The 22,063-nt window shown below is 39.9% G+C and overlaps 1 protein-coding gene across 11 annotated transcripts in view; it reads right to left on the reverse strand.

Annotated features, from left to right (window-relative positions):
* The window catches only part of PANK1 (pantothenate kinase 1), a 122,161-nt gene that overhangs the window by 9,687 nt on the left and 90,411 nt on the right, over window positions 1–22,063 (reverse strand). For all 11 annotated transcript variants that reach the window (XM_033215990.1, XM_033215996.1, XM_033216008.1 and 8 more), the window contains 4 exons: window positions 19,828–20,180; window positions 6,475–6,728; window positions 1,017–1,193; window positions 398–521 (listed from right to left, as the gene is read on the reverse strand). In XM_033215990.1, the coding sequence (XP_033071881.1) occupies window positions 398–521; window positions 1,017–1,193; window positions 6,475–6,728; window positions 19,828–20,180 (908 nt within the window). The remainder of the gene's footprint in view (window positions 1–397; window positions 522–1,016; window positions 1,194–6,474; window positions 6,729–19,827; window positions 20,181–22,063) is intronic.

Raw genomic sequence — 22,063 nt, forward strand, 5'->3', positions numbered from 1 at the left:
ACACTGTAAAGAAGCTGAAAGCAGAGAGAATATCTAATATTGCAAGTCAAGCATTTTACCTGCAGTTATGTGCAAGGATGCTCAGACCTTTTCCTCACATTCCAGTGGACACGTGGCAATAATGACGGTTAGAGAGACTATGACATGGGTTGTAATTGTATCATGTTTCCACAGTTGAATGGTTTATCATTCATTATCATCCGGTGCCTTCTTAAAAATAAAGCATATATTCTTCCCCCTCCCCCAACACACACCCCTCTTGTTCTGTAAAGTGTGACTATAGTAAAGGGAAGCTTTCCTAAGGATATGCAGCTGTGTAAGAGTCAGCAGGTGCTGCACTGCCAAGATGATGTGTATGAATGACACACAGCTTTTGCCAGGTTGAGTAAGGCCTTACCTCATTCAAAGCACACATCCGAGCAATGGAGCCAATGTTGTTGGTGATGGTGACCAATGTGGCCCGGGCGAGGTCTTCCTTGCTGATGGAATCTCGCTTTTCTTTACTCATCATGTTGCCAAAGCTATGTTGGAAATATTAGCGAGAGTGTTCAAAATCGTCCTCAGGCAGGGCCCATCCTTCCACCAAAGTACTGTGGAAGGCTCTATGAGTAACTGTTCAAACTCAAGTGATCCAATTTTGCTACTATGGTTTATAAGCAGACAAGATTATAGTATGCATGGCTGACTGCCCTTTTCTTAATAGGGACAAAGTAGCATGTCCATTGATGGGGGAAAAAAACTTAATGCCTCTAGATATCTGGACAAGAATGAAACAGGTGAAACTATTGCAGTTTTCTAGAACCTTCTTTCAAAGTTGCCTTATTTTAAGAACAAGTATCAAGAGCTAAATATCTCAGTGCTTCATCAAGGGCAGGAGATCAAGTCTGAGCTCTGATACAACAGGTATCTGCACCAGGCTGGTGGACTGACATTTTAAAACATAACTTAGTGAATGGCCAGGGTGGAGAGGCTGCCTTGTGTGTAATCACTACTGCTCCTAGCTACTTAATCTCTACCTTGATGCTACAGCAGATCCTTGAAGGCCAAATCGTTCATAGTCTCCTCCGTAAATGTCCTTCACCAGCTTATCAACATTGGTGCTGTCGCCTTTAGCTGCCATTTCCAGAGCTTCTTCAAAGGTCTCACAACCAGTCAGCAAGCAACATAGGCCTAGGAATGTTCCACCTCCAAGACTGAAGGAACAATAAGGTTTATTTTTAAATTTTACTTTAAGATATGCCCATCCAAGTCCCCAACTACGTCAAGACTATTAATATGGGTGAATAAAAGCAGATGAACAAAGGGGCACTTGAATTAAAGTGCTAGGGTGCAACAGAGCTTTAGGGTAGACTGGATATGAAAAGAGGGCAGAGACTAAAAATAAACATCAAGGAAAATTTGCCCCTAAATTTGAGAACAAAACCAAAGAAAGACTCTCACTGATTTCTGTTGTGAGACCTTCACCTAACCACTAACCTGAGTGCTTTGTTCAGCCTTCCCACCTACGAAATGGGGCCAAATCATGATCTCTTCTATTTGGGTGGTCTGAAAGCAGCAAACAACCAAGAAATAACTCCTATTAAAAAACCATATGCAGCTGAATATAAATACCTAGAAAAAGAATTTGTGTGTATATAAAGCATAGTTCACAGCTATGAAGCCAAACCCTCTGATGACAAAATTGACCAAGGATTGTGCCAGGCGTGGCCAGTTTTAAAAGCTGTCTTTGACCTGACCTTGCTTCTCTAACAGAGATAATCTCATTTAGCCACCTTGAATATTTCTGGAAGGGAACCAGTGATCTGATACTGAATTTTTTTCTAGTAGACTCTCCAGAAGGTTTTTTAATATATTACTTACCACTCAATAGTAAAAAACAGTAACAAAGGTCATAAAGTGGTTCCAATGGTTGAACTACATTTAAAAACCTTTGACTTGTCTAGGGGGAAATTTCCTCTAAAATAGCCTAGACAAAATTAGAAAGTAATTACAGTAGCCAAGAATGAACTCAATTGTGTATTAATATCAAAGTTACCTAATGGAAAGAAAAGCAGATTCAGAGTAAAGTACTGCCAGTGAACTCCCAGCAGGAAAAGAAGCATTGATTCCTAAAGCTAATGGACATAGGGTTTTCTATTTCTTTACCATATAGAAGAGTAAATGAAGAAGAGCTGCTCACATCCATCTGTTCTGAAGCCCCAAGGAGCTACTAGCTTTGGAAATTCAATTTGTGTTTGAGCACTGGCTTTTACTTCTAAGAATAAAATCAATTTGGGATTAAGGTTATGTTTAATGTCAATAACTCTTAACAAGAAGGTACAAAACTGTAGATAGGTACATAGTTCTTGAAGATGCATCTAAAACGAAACTGACTGGGTGTGGTGGCTTATGCCTGTAATCCCAGCACTTTGGGAGGCTGAGATGGGTGAATTACTTGAGGTCAGGAGTTTGAGACCAGCCTGGCCAACACGGTGAAACTCCGTTTCTACGAAAAATGCAAACATTAGCCAGGTGTGGTGGTTCATACCTGTAATCCAAGCTACTTGGGAAACTGAGGAAGGAGAATCGCTTGAACCCAGGAGGTGGAGGTTGCAGTGAGCCGGGATTGCGCCATTGCACTCCAGCCTGGGCGACAGACAGAGCGAGACTCCATCTCAAAAAATAATAAAATAAAATAAAATAAAATAGCGAAACTATGTGTAATATTCTTAAATTGTCATTTGTATAAAAATATACTTGATTGAGGCCAGGCGTGGTGGCTCATGCCTGTAATCCCAGCACTTTTGGAGGCCAAGGCGGGTGAATCACCTGAGGTCAGGAGTTTGAGATTAGCCTGGCCAACATGGTGAAACCCTGTCTCTACTAAAAATATAAAAATACAAAAATTAGCCAGGCGTGGTGGCATGCGCCTGTAATCCCAGCTACTCAGGAGGCTGAGGTGGGGGGATTACTTGTACCCTGGTGGAGATTGTAGTGAGCTGAGATTGTGCCACTGCACTCCAGCCTGGGTAACAGAGCCGGACTTCGTCTAAAGAAAAAAAAAAAAAAAAAAAAAAATATATATATATATATTTTTTTTTTTACTTAATTTACTCATATATATACTCATATATATATACACACACATGCACATACATATATGATGGAAATTATGGGTTTTCATGGAAAATTATGTAGCTAGGCACCACCAGTAGCAGCCAGCCAAACTGTAGATGCAGTTCCATGAGTAAAAGAAGAGGTCCATGTACATTATTACCTTCACAACTTAGTCACAGTAGAAACTTTGCATTTCCTCTAAGAAAGTTTATCTTTATTTACATTTAATGTAGTATGTCATTCTACATTGCTGGTTTCAGCCTACCTACAAAGCTAGTGTGGGAACATGTTCTGGTTTGTGTGCCATTTGGATTTGGTTTGCTTTCTCCCTGTGTATTTTTAGAAAGATGTCTTTGCTCCCATTTCTAGCTTCTAAATATCTTTCACCCCCACAAATAACCTTTCTTTGGACATTAAGGATTTGTATTAATCAAGGCATTCAACAACCCACTCAAAGGTAGGCAACTGAAGACACTGGCCGACTTAGAAAGAAGGTAACTCATTGGCTGATGTGTTGGTATAAATGAAAAAGGGCAAGTGCCTTGTATGACTGGAAGATGACAGACGACTCCACATAAAGAATTGGAACAAATGAGGTAAAGCGAGCATGCATTTGACAGCGAGTGCACTGCAGATAGGAGGAAAGAATGCACAGCTGCAGAAGAGCCAAATGTCTCCCAGCACTTTATTAATATCCTCAACCTGCTAACCATTATTTAATCAAGTGATTTCCCCGCTCACAGTCAGATACATCTGTTTGTTTCAGTAGGCATACAGTAAAAACCCTCAGTGTATAAGAGACAAAAACAATGCAAGAAAAAGCTGTAGAATATTATCATCATTCAAAAATAAAACAAAACAAACAACATCACAGTGGGGGATTTTAGGAAACAGCAGAAGAAACCTTCAATGAAGTGCTCATGCCCTTAAAACAGATTCCAAAATAATGAGATGAGATGTACTGCTACTTTCACCAAAGTTTCAAAATCATCTGCATTCCTCTTTTAACAAACTACACATTCTAATGTCAGCTATAAAGTACTATTTTTTCCATTGACTTCTATAATTAGAGTTGTTTCACTAGGAAAAAAATGTTGCTACCCAATCTGGGATGCAACAAAATTATATGTAACACTGAAATAAGCCATTTGAAATCATGTTTAAAAGGAAACTGACATCCTGTGTAGCTTCTTGAAAATAAACAACTTTAATGTTTAATGGGAAAATCAGGTATAATACAATAAGAAAAAACCTGGAGTGACAGCTATCGGTTCACAATAGGAGTAGCAAAACTTAAAGCTAAGCCACTTGCTAAAACAGTGGTTCCTAAAATGTGTTTCACACACTCACACTAACCGTAGATACTAACTTCACTGCTAACTGTAATCGTTTATGTCAGAGGTTTCCTAACTTGAATTAAAAGAAACCTTTGGCAAAACAACTGTGGATCAGGATCACAGCCCCACAGACTTGATGTTTCATTCCCCTCCCCTCTTGTGGTAGCCCCGAAAGGGTTCTCTATTAACCTGCAGGCTTCGGCAGCACCTTTCCAAAGCTACTGATTGAAGAGAGAGTTTATAGGGAAGCTTGAACATCCAGACAGAATTTGTTGATGACTAGAGAATACTGGACATTAAAGGGCATTTACCAATATTTATAGACATTATTACACATATAACAGAAGCCAAACACCACAGTTTGCTTCTTTGCAGCTATTCAAGATAACCCAGATCCGTGGAGCCTCCAAGTTTAAGAAAGTGTCCCTGTGATGTAATTCGTTAAATTCTTAAGTGTTGATAAAACTGTAAATATCTCTAATTGTGAACAACGCATAGCTTGCTCTTACCTTGGGACTAGCTTTACCAATTCAATTACTCCTTCTGGGAGGAGGTCTGTAGTTTCTTAAAAATTATATGTTTATCAAATCACTCTCTAACGTAAAACCAGCTCAGCTGAAATATTCATGTCTCTGATACTCCTGACAGTCCTCATGAGGTTACGGAGTCAGTTTGGTTTCTTGTGTGAGCAAGCAAGCTTCTATATTCTCAATAAGAAAATGTATACTTGGTAGCAATTAACTACAACTGCTGGACCCAGGCAGGCTTCAGTTAGAATGTGTGTGTGTGTGTGTGTGTGTGTGTGTGTGTGTACATGCATGCCAGGGTTTCTCAACAGCAGCATTACTGATATCTGTGGCTCGATAATTTTTTGTTGCCTTATGTACTACAGGATTTTAGCAGCACCCCTGACCTCTACCTAGTAGATGCCAGTTGTAACAACCAAAGAAAACAAAAGTCAAACATATCCTGGGGGGCACTGTTAGATCTTCCCCCTTCAGTGGGGAGCCATTCATCTATCACAAGTCATGGAAATGTACTGCAAAAGCAATGTTCTCCTCCTAATGGGTGAGTAGTCCTGCTGAATTTCAGTACTGGAGAAGTCTGTAGAAGTAATCCAAGAAACAACCCCCTTCATGGCAGAAATGACGACACTGAGACCCAGAGAAATGAAATATCTGCAGCTATCAAAAACCCTGGTTTCAACACCAAATCCCAAAGCACATTCTGCATGGCACTAATCTCCTAAGATGCTCCTCTAAAAATGGGTTCTATGGTTCCACATGCTGGAAAAATGCTTCATACCAAATCCTCCTCCTAGAATTAAGGAAAACCTATTTAGTTTTGTTTACACTGTGATGTTTTAGAGAGATCTGACCCCAGATGTTTTTCCCATGTTGGATCCCCATTAACAGGAAGCTGAACCCCTTGGCTCGTCCATGGGTCTTGGGGTGTGTGCACTAAAAAACAAGTCCCTCTGCCCCACTGTGGCCACGGGGCTGTTTCCCTGTGTACTCCACTCCAAAATTCCCTACGAGGTGTGCTGACTATTCCCGTTTTCAGGTGGAGCATTTGACTGAGGGTAAAAAGACATTCTTTGTAGACCTAATTTGGTTTGCTGTTTGGAATGGTATATTATTTCAAGCAAGTCATTCCGAGCTAGGCATCCATGAGGGTCCAAAAGAAGGTTTCTTCTGAAGTCATCTCTGACCATCCCAAGTATCCTTCCATCTGAATTCTACTGACCCTGCCAATCATCTGACACTTAATGTATACCCCCTTGTTGGCAAATTTCTGGTGTGTGCAATCCTTCTTCCCTCAATCTGACCAAAGTTTCTATCAAGGCAAGGACTGTGTTTTATTAACATTTATATAAATCACCCACATACCACTTTAACACACCATTCGAGAAATTCTTTTTGGTTGGCCAAGGAGGCCAAGATATTTCTTTTAAAGATGTATTCAATATACATAACATTTTACTATAAACTGATCATCAAGAAAGAGGTCTGGGTTCAAGTACAAGCGGAAACATGTTTACCTGGTCCCTGTAACTCTTTTATAGTTGTCCTTGGAGTACACAGCTAGAATGCTGACACCTGAGCCCATGTTAACCAGCAACATAGGGTATGGGTTATCAAGGCAGTACGGCTTTTTTTGACACAATTCAGGATTTGTGGGATTTTCAAAATAGTAACATTCTGGCTTGCCGTTGAAGCCAACAGAGTCGACATAAAGCAGGCCCTGAATCAGACAGTCCAGTTCATCCAGTTTATGCAGCTGCAGGTCAGCAATCTAAAACAAAACAAACAACAAAATAAAACCTTTTGAGATAGGCGACCACCTAAGGGGAAACCCCAGAGGTTCTAGTTCTAGTTAAGTTGGGGTCATTCACATTAAAAGCTTGGAGGCACCCTTAAAACAAGTTGTAAAATCTTGCAGATAATCAGCCACTGCACTGGAAAAGTAGCCTTGGCTAGACGTCATACCTGCCCACAGTGCATGCTAAAGGACAAGAGCTTGCCTGGTTGCTTGAAATGCACCCATCAGCATGTGTCATGGGTTGAATGGTGGTCCCTGAAAGATGGCACTATGTCCTAATTCTCAGCATCTGTGAATGTGACTTTATTTGGAAAAAGGGTCTTTGCAGATCTAATTGAGTATCTTGAGAAGAAGTGACTATCCTGGATTATTGGGGTAGGCCCTGAGTCCAATGGCAAGCATACAGACACACAGGAGAGATTTAAAGGATGCAGAGGAGAAGGCCATATGAAGACAAAGGCAGAGACTGGAGTGCTGCTCAGCAGGCCAAGGAATGCTGACAGTCACCAGAAGCTGGAAGAGGCAAAAAATGGCATCTCCAAGAGCCACTGAAGGAAGTACGGTCCTGCCAGTGCTTTGAATTTGAACTTCTGGCATTAAGAACTGTGAGCAAATAAATTTCTGTTGTTTGAACTATTAAGTTTATTTGTTACAGCAGCCACAGGAATCTAATAGGGGATGCCTCCAAGAAAGAGGTGCTTGCACAGGGTGAGCAGACTGAGAATACTCAGAAAGCAACAAAAATGCTATACTTCCTTGGTAGAGCATGAAGTCCCGAGGGACTGGGAACTGGGGTGAATCACCTTTGAGCCCACAAAGCCCAACTCCCCTTTTTCCAGGCTTCAGCTTTGGAGTTAGATCTGGCTTTGAATTCTAGCTCTAAAATTTACTTAACTGAAAGATAATTCAAACCTCAGTGCCCTCATGTGTAAAATGGGGAAGATAATAACACTCATTGCAGAGTGCTGCTGTGAAGATTACCTGAAAATATAGGTAAAGTGCTTACATAGGCCTTGGCAAATACAAAGGGTTAAAAAAAAAGTTGGTTCTTTTATTAATGTCTGGGGTGGTCTCCAAGTATCCTATTATGTTCCTGTGAGACAAAAATGGACAGGGGCAAAAAGGTAAAGGGGAATGACCTGGCTGAGGGCTAGGCTTAGGGTCTGGTAGCCATTTTGCATTCTCAAAAGTTTAATTTATGATCCTCAAATGTATTACTACTGGCCCAGAGATCTGGATTCATGATCATTTTCCATGGATCAAAGAAAGAAAAAAATCTAACAATCACAAACATGAAACTGAACAAATGAAGATAATTTAAAAGACCCAATATAATTTAAAAAAAAAAACTCTTTTAAAATATAATAGCAAGTATTTACTGTTTACTACATGCCAAGCCCTTGTACCAGATTATTTAATTCTCCCTAAAACCCTAAAAGTAGGTACTATCAACCTTATTCTATGGTTAAGATTCACAGAACTTAAATAACTTTCCTAGGTGGCACAACTAGCAAATATCTCCCAGTGACTTGCTGTGTACTTCTCATGTCTTCATTGTCATAACGGGTACTGCTTCTGGAATCTGGAAACAGCCTACACAAGTACTAGACTTAGATATTTTGTCAAAAAGATATTATCTTCATTATAAAAGTTAAGAGCTAAAATGGGCTGGGGTGTGGTAGTTCACACCTGTAATTCCAGCATTTTGGGCTGCCGAGGTGAGAGGATCACTTGAGTCACAGATTTTGAGACCAACCCGGGCAATATAGGAGACTCCATCTCTTAAAAAAAAAAAAAAATTTGCCTGATGTAGGGTACGTGCTGCTGGTCCTAGCTGCTTGGGAGGCTGAGGTGGGAGGATCACCCAGTCTTGGGAGGTCAAGGCTGCAGGGAGCCATGATCATGTCACTGCACTCTAGCCTGGACAACAGATTGAGATTCTGTCTAAACAAGCAAAAAAAAAGAGCTAAAACAACATTTTTGATTTCCTGTTACTCATTTGAATTTCCTATTTAACAAAATCCTCTGATTATATACCTGCAGAACAGAATTAGTTAGAATAGGTTACCAACCAGATAGTGGATGTATTCTTGAAATAAACATTCTAAATGATCCAGGGGTGCTAAGTAAATCTACCTCGTAAATGGTTCTAAACATTTCTTTTTTTACCGAGTGAAACTCCTGGATGAGATATACATAATTATACATGTTTTAAGAAGCAAAATTACAGGTATAAACCTATCTGGAGACCTGAAAGACTATAGCAGGGCATAGCAGTGTAAACACTATTTCCTCTGTTCTCCCTGATTCCACAGCCTTCCATTGCACCTACAGCACAGGTCACACTCTGGCTTGGTTTCTAGGTCTCTGGCTGCCCCTTAGCACTATGCTCAAAGGCCTGCACATAATAATTGCTTAATAAACATTTATTACGTGGAACAGGGAGTTATTATCTCTTGGATCACCCCAAACTGAAAAGTAGCAATTTCATCAGCCAGTCTTGGAAGTATAGTTTAACTGCTTAAAAATTAATCAGAGGTTCATCAACAATATTGATAGCCAATTCCACAGCCAACATAACAAACACAAATACAAAGTCTGTCCTGTTGGACCTCCTGAAACCATACTAGGAAAAAAGAAAAACCTGCCAAGGCAAATAATCTACGCATGTACTAGTTTGACCTGAAAAGAAACATCATTATTTCACCTTTTCCCTAAAAATCATTTTCTAACAAAGTACTAGCAGCAAACAAACATCTCCTCTACACATTTCACTGAGGGGTGGATATCTCAAGCTTGAGGTCATGCATCCTCAGACAGGGAAACAGATATATGTCACTTTCACTGAACCCTGCAGAGAGCTCCCTCAAAAACCTTCACCATCTGGGAAAAATGACAGGGTCCCAAGTGCAGGCAGTGAGTCATACTGCTACTTGGATTTTCATAGAGGCCATCTGAAATTCAGGACGAGTTGGGAATTAATTATCAGACTTTGCAGTCCATTCGTACAACTGAATTAACTTTGTGCAAAGCTTAAAACAGCATGTTGAGATTTCAGCTAGTGAGAAACACTCTCTTTCGGGGCTTAGTTTTCTTTACATCAAGGGCCACAGACTCAAATGCCTAAAGGAGACTGTAAGAAAACAAAGGAGCAAAGGCCTTGACTAGATGTAGAGTCACAGAATAAGGACTGTAGCAAACAAGTCAACCTGCACCTATTTAAAATTCACCTGCCGCCCACTGTTGCCATGCGATGTTAGGGGCCCAGTGTTACCAGATGATCCTATTTTTTAAGAGCCAGAAATCCACAGTTTTATGTTAAATCTTCCAATGTTTTAAGTGCTGACAGCTAGTTTAACATTAAAAAAGTATATTGCAGACCAACAAAACATGTCTGTGGGCTGAATCTGACTCCCATACTACCAATTTTATCTATATATATATCCTAATGCAATCCTATCATGGGCCTTAAATGATGACAGATCTGAACTATTAGATCCAGCAAACATGCATATGAAGCTTCAGGTCATCTCAGCATACTTTGTAACTAAGATATGCTGGTAAATGTTTAACAACCAGCTCTCTGAAACTAAAAGCCCTAGTTTATAGCATTTACTAATTTCCATGTTATAATCACCCCTGACCATGACCAATTTCAAGCTACCAATGTGATGTCGATAAACACAGAATTGGGAAGAGATGCTCACATGGACTCTTTTAACCCAGTAGGTGCCGGCTCTAGCATCCCTCTGCTTGTAACTCTCCTTAGCACTTTTGGAGACACTATGAGTTCTGCCAATTTCTAAATTATTAGGTTAAATTTAAGTCACTCCTCAAACTTAAAAACAACAAAACAAAGCTTGCCGTAAGACTCAAACTCTGTGTAAATAATGGAAGCTAATCAAAAGACTGTATAGACCCCGCCTGTGGGACTTTAAGCAAGGAAGCTATTACTATTACCTATTTTGCTGATAAAATGCATCATTGTGGGTCAGTGGGTTGAGTTACCTACTCGTGTTCCCAAGACTAACAAGTAGAGGAAGAAGTAAAGTAGAGAAAATTTTCAAACTACAATTCTGAAAAACTAGCAATGTTATTTCTAGTACCAAAGTTACTCAAGCAAGCAAGGGTACAGTGGGGTTCTCAAACTTCAAGTGCATCAGAATCACCCGGAGCGTTTGTTAAAATGCAGGTTGATGGGCTCCAACCACAGAATTTCTCATTGCATTTCTAGCAAAATCCCAGGTGATGCTGATGCTGATGCTGCTGGTCCTGGGACCACACTTTGAGAAACCACTGCTGTAGAAGAAGAAGCACAGTATCTGGAACTAAAGAGCTGGGGATGAGTCTATTACCACAGCCTAGTACAGATGTCAATAAAGTCACATATTCTCCCTGTAGCGACTGCCCTAGCTAACTCACAGGGCTGTTTTCAAGAATCAAAAGAGATGGTTGTGTAAAAATGTTTGGAAACGTTAAAGTACTATACACACAAGTTATAATTACTATACCCATGAGAAATAAAATAATCCAGGTCTTCTTATCTAAAGTCCAAATGTACTTGGAAGCATCATTTCCAAACTGAAGACTGTAATTTTTAGAGGGCATTCAGTAATCCCCTATATGCTAACACTGGAAAAAAATATAGGATGGGTGTGGTGGCTCATGCCTGTAATCCCAGCACTTTGGAAGGTCAAGGCAGGAGGAATGCTTGAGCCCAGGTGTTCAATGCCAGCTTGGGCAACATGATGAGATGCTGTCTCGACAAAAAACATTTTTTTAAATTATCCAGGCATCATGACACACGCCTGTGGTCCCAGCTCCTCAGGGGGCTGAGATGGGAGGATCTCTTGAGCCCAGGAAGTCAAGGCTGCAGTGAGCCATGATCGCACCTCTGTCTCCAGCCTGGGTGACAGAGCAAGACCCTGTCCAAAGAAAAGGAAAGAAAGAAAAGAGAAAAGAAGGAGATGGATCTTAAACACAGGCATGCTAAGGATACAATTAAGAGGGCCTCCTATGAGCTGTAACTCAGTCTGTCAAAAATAACTAACTCAATAGCTAACTAAAGAAATTTGGTAAAAACTATCCCAAGAGGTTCCATATCTACTCCCTGGGAGCATTCTATGGATCTACCCAGGATCAGTTACATCCCTCACCTATAGTTGAGAAATGAGTCGCCAAATTGTATTTGGAAATAAGTAAGATACATATCTGTATGATATTTTACACTTCCAAGGTACTTTTGCTGACACTGGCTCCATAAACCAAATTGGAAGTGACAGAAAAGGTTATCTTACTAAACCAAGAACAATTTGCATATAAAATGGTTGATTCTGAATTACTAATTACCCTCAGGGTTCTTTTCTTTTCACAAAGGAGACCTACAGAGACCTGAGAGAGATTAATTTCAAACATGCTCAGTGACTGAGAAATATAACAAAAACCTCAAGGATAGCTTTTTCCTCCCTCTATCAAATGATGACGGGGGCCATCTATGAGTGGTCAAGTCTCAAGCCAGAATGAAATTGAGAATGATAGTGTCTACCAAATCTTATACTCCTGCAATATCACAAATCAGTCCTCAGATTAATAATAGGGACCCACGTAACAAGTGTTTATAAATGATGCTCTTAGGTTTAGACATTCCACAGATCCATAGGTGTCCTACCCGCTCATGATGACTTTTCCACCATTATACACTTTTTAAGACTGGTCCCTTGGAGATTTCTGGTGTAAGAAAAGCCAATTCTTAAGTCCTCACACACTGAAAAAAAAGTGATGAAAGTAATCAGAAAACCCTTTCTGCTGCCCTAAGTTTCATGTCAACCGAATACGACTATTGTTATATCCTACTTGTTCTAAGGGTAGGTAATTTTTTTACATTTAAAGTAACTAAAAGAGTTACTTCTGACTTCTAGTCAATGTTAGGTTTGGACTGGACAAAACTCACAAGTAGCTACATGTATACTTCCAAGATGTTGCAGGTTGAGTTCCGGACCATCTCAGTAAAGTGAATACTGCAATAAAGCAAGTCACGTGAGTTTTTTGGTTTCTTAGTGCATATAAAAGTTGTTTACACTGCCAGGGGTGATGGCTCATGCCTGTAATCCCAGCACTTTGGGAGGCCTAGGCGGGCAGATCACTTGAGGTCAGGAGTTTGAGACCAGCCTGGCCAACATGGTGAGACCTCTGTTTCTACTAAAAATACAAAAATTAGCCAGGCGTGGTCATGATGTATCTGTAATTCCAGCTACTTGGGAGGCTGGGGTAGGAGAATCGCCTGAACCCAGGAGGCAAGTGTTGCAGTGAGCCGAGATCACGCCACTGCACTCCAGCCTGGGCACAAAGCAAAACTTCGTCTCAAATAAAATAAAATAAAAAAGTTGTTTACACTATACTGTAGTACATTGAGTGTGCAATAGCATTATGTCTTTTTTTTTTGAGATGGATTCTCACTCTGTTGCCCAGGCTGGAGTGCAGTGGCACAATCTGGGCTCACTGCAAGCTCTGCCTCCCGGGTTCATGCCATTCTCCTGCCTCAGCCTCCCGAGTAGCTGGGACTATAAGTGCCTGCCACCACGTCTGGTTAATTTCTTTGTATTTTTAGTAGAGATGGGGTTTCATCGTGTTAGCCAGGATGGTCTCGATTTCCTGACGTCGTGATCCACCCGCCTTGGCCTCCCAAAGCGCTGGGATTACAGGCGTAAGCTACCGTGCCTGGTCTAGCATTATGTCTAAAAAAAAAAAAAAAAAAAAAAAGTACATACCTGAATTTTAAAATATTTTATCGCTAAAAAATGCTAATCATTTAGTAATATTTTTGCTGGTGGAGTCTTGCCTCAATGTTAAGAGCTGCTGACTAATCAAAGTAGGGTTCGCTGAGGGTTGGGGTGGCTGTGGAAAGTTCTAAAAATAAGACAAAAATGAAGTTTGCTGCATTGGTTGACTCTTCTTTTCACAAAAGATTTCTCCACAGCATGGAATGTTGTTTGATAGTATTTTACCCACCATAGAACTTCTTTCAAAATTGGAGTCCATCCTCTCAAACCCTGCCACTGCTTTATCAACTAAGTTTATATAATACTCTAAATCCTCTGTTGTCATTTCAACCACGTTCACAGCATTTTCACCAGAAGGAGATTCCATCTCAAGAAACCATTTTCTTTGCTCATCCATAAGAGGCAACGCCTCATTGATTCAAGTTTTATCATGAGATTGTAGCAATTCAGTCATATCTTCAGGATTCACTTCTGATTCTAGTTCTCTGGCTAGTTCTACCATATCTGTGGTTACTTTCTTCACTGGCATCTTGAACTCTGTCTATGAGGCTGAAATTCACTTCTTCCAAACTCCTTCTAATTCTATTTTACTCCCCCCACTTGAATCTCAAATGTTCTTAATGACATCTAGAATAGTGAATCTTTTCCAGAGGTTTCTAATTGATTTTACCCAGATCTATCAAAGGAACTGTAACCTATGGCAGCTATAGCCTATGAAAAGTATTTCTTTAAAAAAAGAAGTATTTCTTAAATAATAAAACTTGAACCTTGTAATTATTCCTTGATTTATGGGCTGCAGAATGGATGCTGTATTAATAGGCATGAAAACATATTATCTCCTTTTACATCTCTGTTAGAATTGCTGGGTGACTAGTTGCATTGTCAATGAGCAGTAAAACTTTGAAAAGTTTTTTTTTCTGAGCAGTAGGTCTAAATAGTGGGCTTAAATATTTAGTAAACCATGCTATAAACAGATGTACTATCATTCATGCCTTATTGTTACATTCATAAAGCACAGGGAGAGTGGATTTAGCATAATTCTTAAGGGCCACATGATTTTCAGAATGGTCAATGAGCATTGGTTTCAACTTCAAGTTACTAGCTGCATTAGCCCTTAACAAGAGAGTTACCCTGTCCCTTGAAGCTTTGAAGCCAGGCATTGACTTCGCTTCTCTACTATGAAAGTTTTAGGTGGTCTCTTCTTCCAAAACAATATAAGGTCATTTCATCTACACTGGAAATCTGTTGTTGAATGCATCACCTTCATTAGTGACTTTAACTCTATTTCCTGATTAGCTTGCTGCAGCTTCTACATTGCACTTGGGACTTTATCTTGCCCTTTAATGTTATGGACACGGCTTCTTTCCTTAAACCTCACAAACCAACAACCTCTGCTACCTTCCCACTTTTCTTTTCATGTTTTTTTTGAGACAGGGTATCACTCTGTCACCCAGGCTGGAGTGCAGTGGCACAATCATAGCTTACTGCAACCTCTGTCTCCTGGGCTCAAGTGATCCTCCTATCTCAGCCTCCTGAGTTGCTGGGACTACAGGGGTGCACCACCCCATCTGGCTAATTTTTGTATTTTGTGTAGAGACAGGGTTTCACTATGTTGCCCAGGCTGGTCTTGAACTACTGGGTTCAAGCGATCCACCCACCTTAGCCTCCCAAAGTAATGGGATTACAGGCATGAGCCACAGGACCCTGCCTACCTTTCAACTTTTCTTTGGCAGCTTCCTCACCTCTCTCAGATTCTAGAGAATTGAAGAGTTAGGGCCTTGCTCTGGATTAGACTTTGGCTTAAGGGAATGTTGTGGGTGGTTTGATCTTTAATCCAGACAACTAAAAGTCTGTATCAGCCATAAATCTGTTTTTCTTTCTTATTATTTGTGTATTCACTGGAGTAGCACTTTTAATTTTCCTTTGCATTCACAACCTGGCTAACCATATGGCACAAGAGGCCTAGGCTTTGGTCTATCTTGGTTTTCAGCATGCTTTTCTCACTAAGCGTAATGATGTCTAGCTTTTGATTTAAAGTGTGGGACATGCGACTCTTCCTTTCACTTGAATATGTAGAAGCCAATTAGGCCAACAGTAGGACTATTAACTGGCCTAATTTCAATATTGCTGTGTCTCAGGAAATAGGGAGGCCTGAGGTAGGGAGAGAGATGGGGGGACAGCCTATCAGTGGAGCAGTCAGAACATACAACATTTATCAATTAAGTTTGCCATCTTACATGGGCATGATGTGGTGCCCCAAAACAATTACAACAGTGACATCACTGATCACTGATCACAGATCACCATAACAGATACAATAATAATTAAAAAGTTTGAAATACAGCAAGAATTACCTACACGTGACATAGACAAATGTGAGTACAAGCCATTGGAAAAATAGTGCCAATAGACTTGCTCAATGCAGGGTTGCCACAAACCTTCAATTTGTAAAAAATGCAATATCTGTGAAGCACAAAAAATGAAGCATAATAAAGCAAAAGGCAATACAACAAGGTATGCCTGTATTGTAATGAAAAGCTACGTGGGCAGAACTGATGACTTTTGAAAAATAAATGTTCTGATGTTAAAAATACCTTGCATTCTTGAGAATACAGTTGTTGAAGTTAGAAGTGTGGTTGTGAATAAAAATACTAGAATCTGTACATAAAATATTCTGCTAGGTTATTTAAAACAAAACCCACAGAATATAGACAATGGGAATAAAGACAAAATTCACTGAAACCTACAGAGCCTTGGTGCACAGCTGTGCAGAGTTCTCCATCTTGAAAGCCACTTTTTAAATGGTGGGAATTCCTCATTGGCTTATCAACATCTTAGCTTATTTGAAGTTAGGCTAAGTTTTTCTTCTGTGTTCCATTGTGATAAATCATTGATTTTGAAGGCTAATTTTTGCCAGTCAAAAATTTGGTTGTGACAATGATCCTAAAATGTTAAAAAAGAAAACAAGAAAGGAAAGAAGGAGGGGAGGGATGGTGGGAAGAAAAAAAAGAAGGAAAGAAAAAGGAGGAACAAAGTGCAGATCTGTTCAACTGAGAGTATTCTACACAGGTCTAATTTAATGATTGTGTCATGGTTTATAGTTCTTTCTTGTATATTTTACATGGAATGAAGAACAGTTACATTATCTAAGGATTCAAGTACATAGACTATATATTTTTTAAAAATACTATTCAAATATAACAATTGAATAATATTGTCTGTTGAACATCTTTTACCTAGCCCTAATCACTCAAATAAATCACACAGATGGATTTTTCAAACTCCTATCTGCAAAGTTGTGTTATACCAAAAATAGTGATTTTATGCAATAACAAGAACAGGACTTTATAGGTATGTAGATGCACTTCTGTATGATTTGTCAAATTGTTTGAATATGTACAGTAGTACATATTGATCCTTTACAATTAAGTTAGCATCTTTGATTTTCTATTCTAGAAATGAGGAGAGCTTGGATTATTAGGACACTAAGGGCCTTAGCACTCACTGCTCCATCTGCTTAACACACTCTTTCTTTGCATGATTTGCTGTCTTACTTCTTCAGGTCTCTGCTCCAACATAACCTAGTCACACAAAGACCCTGCCAGCACTCCCTATCTTCTTTGCCCTGGTTTTTTCCCTCCATTCATAGTAATTATCACCATTTGATATATTCTATATTCACTTTGTTTCCTGAGACAGAGTCTTACTCTGTTGCCCAGGCTGGAGTCCAACAGTGCGATCTCAGCTCACTGCAACCTTGGCCTCCCAGGTTAAAGACATTCTCGTGCCTCAGCCTCCTGAGGAGCTGGGATTACAGGCGTGTGCCAACTCGCCTGGCTTATTTTTGTATTTTTAGTAGAGACAGGGTTACGCCATGTTGGCCAGGCTGGTTTCAAACTCCTAGCCTCAAGCAATCCACCTGCCTCAACCTTCCAAAGTGCTGGGATTACAGGCGTGAGCCACTTTCACCCGGCTCTATATTCTCTTTTTAATTTGATTATTGACTGTCTTCCCCCACTAGAATACAAGATCATGGTGAGCAGGGACTTTATTTTGTTCATAACAGTACTTGGTGCATTGAAAGTGCATGATAAAGTATTTGTTGAGTGAGTGAATGAATGCTTAGGAAGGAGGATAGCACCTATTCATCCTCATAAAATTTGGAAAGACCCAGGCACATCACTAACATAATATCAAACGGGCTACAGGAAAAGATCTATCTATTTCAATTCTTTCTTCACTTTGGCTGAGACTCAGCCTGGATACAGAAGGCAGTTCATAGACTCTTCTTTCACAGATGGATGCCCAACCTGGCCAGGCTATTTAACAAATGCTACATACTTGCTCCCTACTCCGGTGTCCTCATTCGGCTTCAAAAGCCTGTCCAAAGGAGGAGAGGCTTCTTTATCTTGGTCATAATGAGATGTGACTTTTCTCAGCTTAGAACCTTGAGAAATACACCTGCTCGTGGCCAACACATATTGAGTAACTTTCTCCCAGGGTATACATTACCCCAGGGGAGAGATGGAGGCATTGACAGAGGTTGCATAAATCCTCTGGGTCACTCTGGTTCACTTCAGGCTCTCCAGTGCAAATGGACAGATAGGGTGTCTTTGAGGGATCTAAGGAGCTCAGAGCAATGAGAGTGGATCAGCATTTCCTTATGAATCAGAATTGAGTCCAAGTCCCAGCTCTTACCTAAGTGGCATTGCTAGAAGCTTTTGATCTCTCTGGCAGCTTTAGTTTCTTATCTATGTAGCACAAGAATGCTATACTTTCTCACCTCCAGAGGTCACCTTCAGTTCTGAAGTCTTACTCCCACCTCTTTGCAGATGACAAAATGAGGCCCAGAGGAGGGACAGGTCTTGCCCAGTCACCTAGCTGATGAAATGTAGAAACAGGACTGGAATTCAGGTTCCATTATGGACTGAAACTTAGTTCTCAAGCCCATGGATCTCAAACGTCTCAGTTTTAAAACTCTTTGATCATGAACCTCTTTGGTGAGAAACGGATGGGTCATTTAAGTAAGTGGCAAGTCAAACTCTACTGATGGGTAATAGGAGGGGACATAGAAGAAAAAAACAAAACCTGAAGATAATTCGTCTTACTTAGGATACTATTCTAGGACTCTGTTGTCTGCTCTTACAGAAACTTACTATAATCAATGAGGTAAATGGGGTTACTTTTGTAAGTAAAATTTGCATGTATAGCTTTATTAAATATCATGAATGTGCACTGATTCATTAATGACAGACTTTATAGCAAGACTGGATTACATTAGTTGGGCACAAAATGGCAGCAATTTGTACTACAGGCTTTGAGAATATGTGTTTTATGACTTACCTCACTATATGTTCGACTTTGTAGTAACACTAATCCTAAAATCTCCCAACCCTTCCTTCTTCTATATTCAATCACTTTTGTTTATCTAGCTTTCTTCTCTTCCTTTCCAAGATATATCTACATCTACTGTTTCACTTTATTCTCACTTTATAAAATAAAGACTACACAGTATGGAGATTATTATATTGACGGTAGAAAATGAAGACATTGGAATGTGCAGATGTTAAAGGAATGCTAAAAAAAAAGAGAAACATTGGACTGCATGTTATCTATCCACATCTTCTATTTAGCTTCATTTGTTAAATCTAAATAAGCAACGTACAGTTGGTATGTACTACCAGTCAGGATACAGCATTATCTTATCCTTACTGTATAAAATTATACTCCCTAAATGGTATTCATTAATGAAGGGATTCACTGATAAATAATATTACAGATTTCACTTCTGTTTGTGAGCAAAACTTCTGAATGGCATTCATATGCTGAAAAAAGGCACTTGAGAGCAAATGCGTAGATAGAAGTAATCATTTTTGATAGGAGTCATAGAAGCCTTCCCATGGGTCTCTGTTTATATATGCATAAAATTGGCATCATGATTATATAGTAAAAGTCTGTGGATAATTCTAACTGAAATACTTCAGAAGGGATTTTAGCATCTTGTCTTTAGCATATTACCCAGCAATAATTGCAATAGAAATGATGATGATGATAACTATATTGAGCACTTACTAAGTGCCAGGTACATATTATCCCATTTAATCCTACATGTAAGAACCCTGTGAGGTAGGAGTTGTTTTTATTCTTGTATAGGTGAGAAAACTGAGGCACAGAGAGGTGACATAAGCTTGTCCAGAGTCCCAAGGCTAGTAGTCTGGTTCTTAGGCATGAGTGGCCATGATTATGGACACGTGAAAGGTTTTGCTGTTTTAACAAAGACAAACCCGACCTACCATTCTGAAGTCCTCTTCGAACTTGAAAGCTCCGCCTCCCGTGGCACACAGGGTGGTGTGAAGGCTAGAGAAGTTTTTCTCACTGCCCATCTGAATGAACCTGTGCATAGCACAGCTGGGAAAGCGGATGAAGTGCAGGTTCCCTTTGCGTCCACACATGGTCAGGTTTTTCAGTTCCAGGTGGACGTCTCGGATCCCAGTTTTCCCATAAGCAGTATTAGAAGTCAAATACTTCCGGATGCTCTTCAGGTTCTCTACTTCCTCTTGCTCCTCTTCAGCTGTAATATCCTTCGGTTCGAAGTAGACCAATTTAACCAGCGTTCCACCGATGTCCATGCCAAACCATGGGAATGCTAAAGGACAGAAAGAAAGAGCGCTGCTGAAAGCTATGCGTGCAAAGAAGTGCTCAGTTTTTCAATATTAAATAAGCAAATGCAGTGGTGTCATATCTACACGTGCATTTAACATTCAATTTATTTGAATTCAACTAGATGTGCCTAGAAGGAGTCACAGATAGAGAAAATTTTACAATTGAAAGAGTGCCCATGGCTCTGCTCACACGCCACTGCACTCCACTCAGAATTGAGTGAGATGAGAAATAGGATTCTGCAGTTCCCTAAGGCAGTCTCAATTCCTGTGTGCTTCCTAGGGCTCAAGTATCTCACCAAGCTGAGTGTTATTCTAATATTTAAATGTAGATATATATATATATATTTTGCATACATCCTGGATCCCAATTGCTAACTATTTTTGTCAGAATCTTCACCAAAGAAATTGATCTGCTTCAGTCCTAGAGGAAAAACTGACCATGCTGGGTGTGGCAAGAGATGGTACGTTAGTCTCTAACCTAGGGCGCATTTCAATGATTCCATTTTTTTGCTTTATGAACTGACTTTAAAAGATGTGATTCCACTGTTTTAATCTATACAATATATAGAATGGGGAAAGAGAGAGGAAGTAGACTACGAGAGATGATGCGCAGACACGAAATTCTAAAAAGAACAACTCGCATTATATCTGATTTCTTTCTGCATTAAACAGAGACATACTGTCTATTCCAAATAGCCTGCTCAGAAGTTCTCAACCTGGCTGCCTTTTAGAATCAACTGCGAAGCTTTTAATATTCAATTTCTGGCCTCCTCTCGCACATATTCTGTTTAACTCAGGCATGGTATCCAGACATCTTTTAAAAGTTCCCTAGTGGTTCCAATCTGCAGACTTGGAAACTAGTAAACCAGAGGAACCATGGCCAGGTCTGAAATACAAAGGCATGCCTCCAGGTGAAAGTATACTTAATATGCTTGTGATGCTTATCTATGATAATATGAATCTCCATCATGATGATTTTTATTGTTATAGAAGCTCTTTATTGTTAAGAGCTGACATGAGCAGAGGTGAGCTACCTAAACAGTCTGACTTTATTTAGAGACAGCCTGGAAAGTTAATGCCATGCTGTCAAATGCTCTGCAATGAACACAGAGCAAACCCAAATGGGAACCCAAAGGTTGGAGTCTTCCTTTTTATTTCCCTCACAGAACCCATTGGCAAAATCTGAAACTAATATTAAAACTGAGTTTAAAGACTCAGGGTGCAAAAATGGCTTTCTTCCAAGTTTCTTTTATTTCAGCCCTAGAGAACATCCACATAAACCCTTGTCAAATTCTCTACACTGCCAGAAACATCAGTGGGCCCTACAGAAGGTCTTTTTTCTAGGCACCCCTACTAATACTTAGTTTTCAATTCAGGAGGGCTAAGGGAGGACAGCCTAGCAGGAAACCATTTCTGTAAACAAAATCTTCTTTCCTCTGTCTCACTATTGTTATTTCGGTTATGATCCAAGATAGCTGCTTCTCACCTGTTGAGCAGGAACTCTAGCATTATAGAAAAATAAAATTCCAGGCCCTCAAAAGATTAAGAGCAACAAATTTCACTGACAAGACCAAGTTAACAAATGTCTTGTTTTCTTTGCAGACGTTTACGAAGCAAATTCCACAACCAGTGTAGGCTGGGAAACTCGCTTGTCCTAACAGGAGATGAAAAAACTGGAAACTGGTCATCCCCATTTGTTGATTCAGCTCACAGATGAAGTCTGTTGGTTTATTCGCTAAAACTCACTGTCAGCATGGGCCACAGTGTAGAAGCAGCATGTTATAACAGTTAAAGCCCCAGCTTGGGATTCCGAACATCTGCTTCCCTGAAGCAGCAGACAGTAAGTAGCTCACTGTAACTCCTTCCA

This window comes from Trachypithecus francoisi, unplaced genomic scaffold, assembly GCF_009764315.1.
Source record: "Trachypithecus francoisi isolate TF-2019V2 unplaced genomic scaffold, Tfra_2.0 Contig00586, whole genome shotgun sequence".
In the NCBI taxonomy this organism is placed as follows: Eukaryota; Metazoa; Chordata; class Mammalia; order Primates; family Cercopithecidae; genus Trachypithecus; species Trachypithecus francoisi.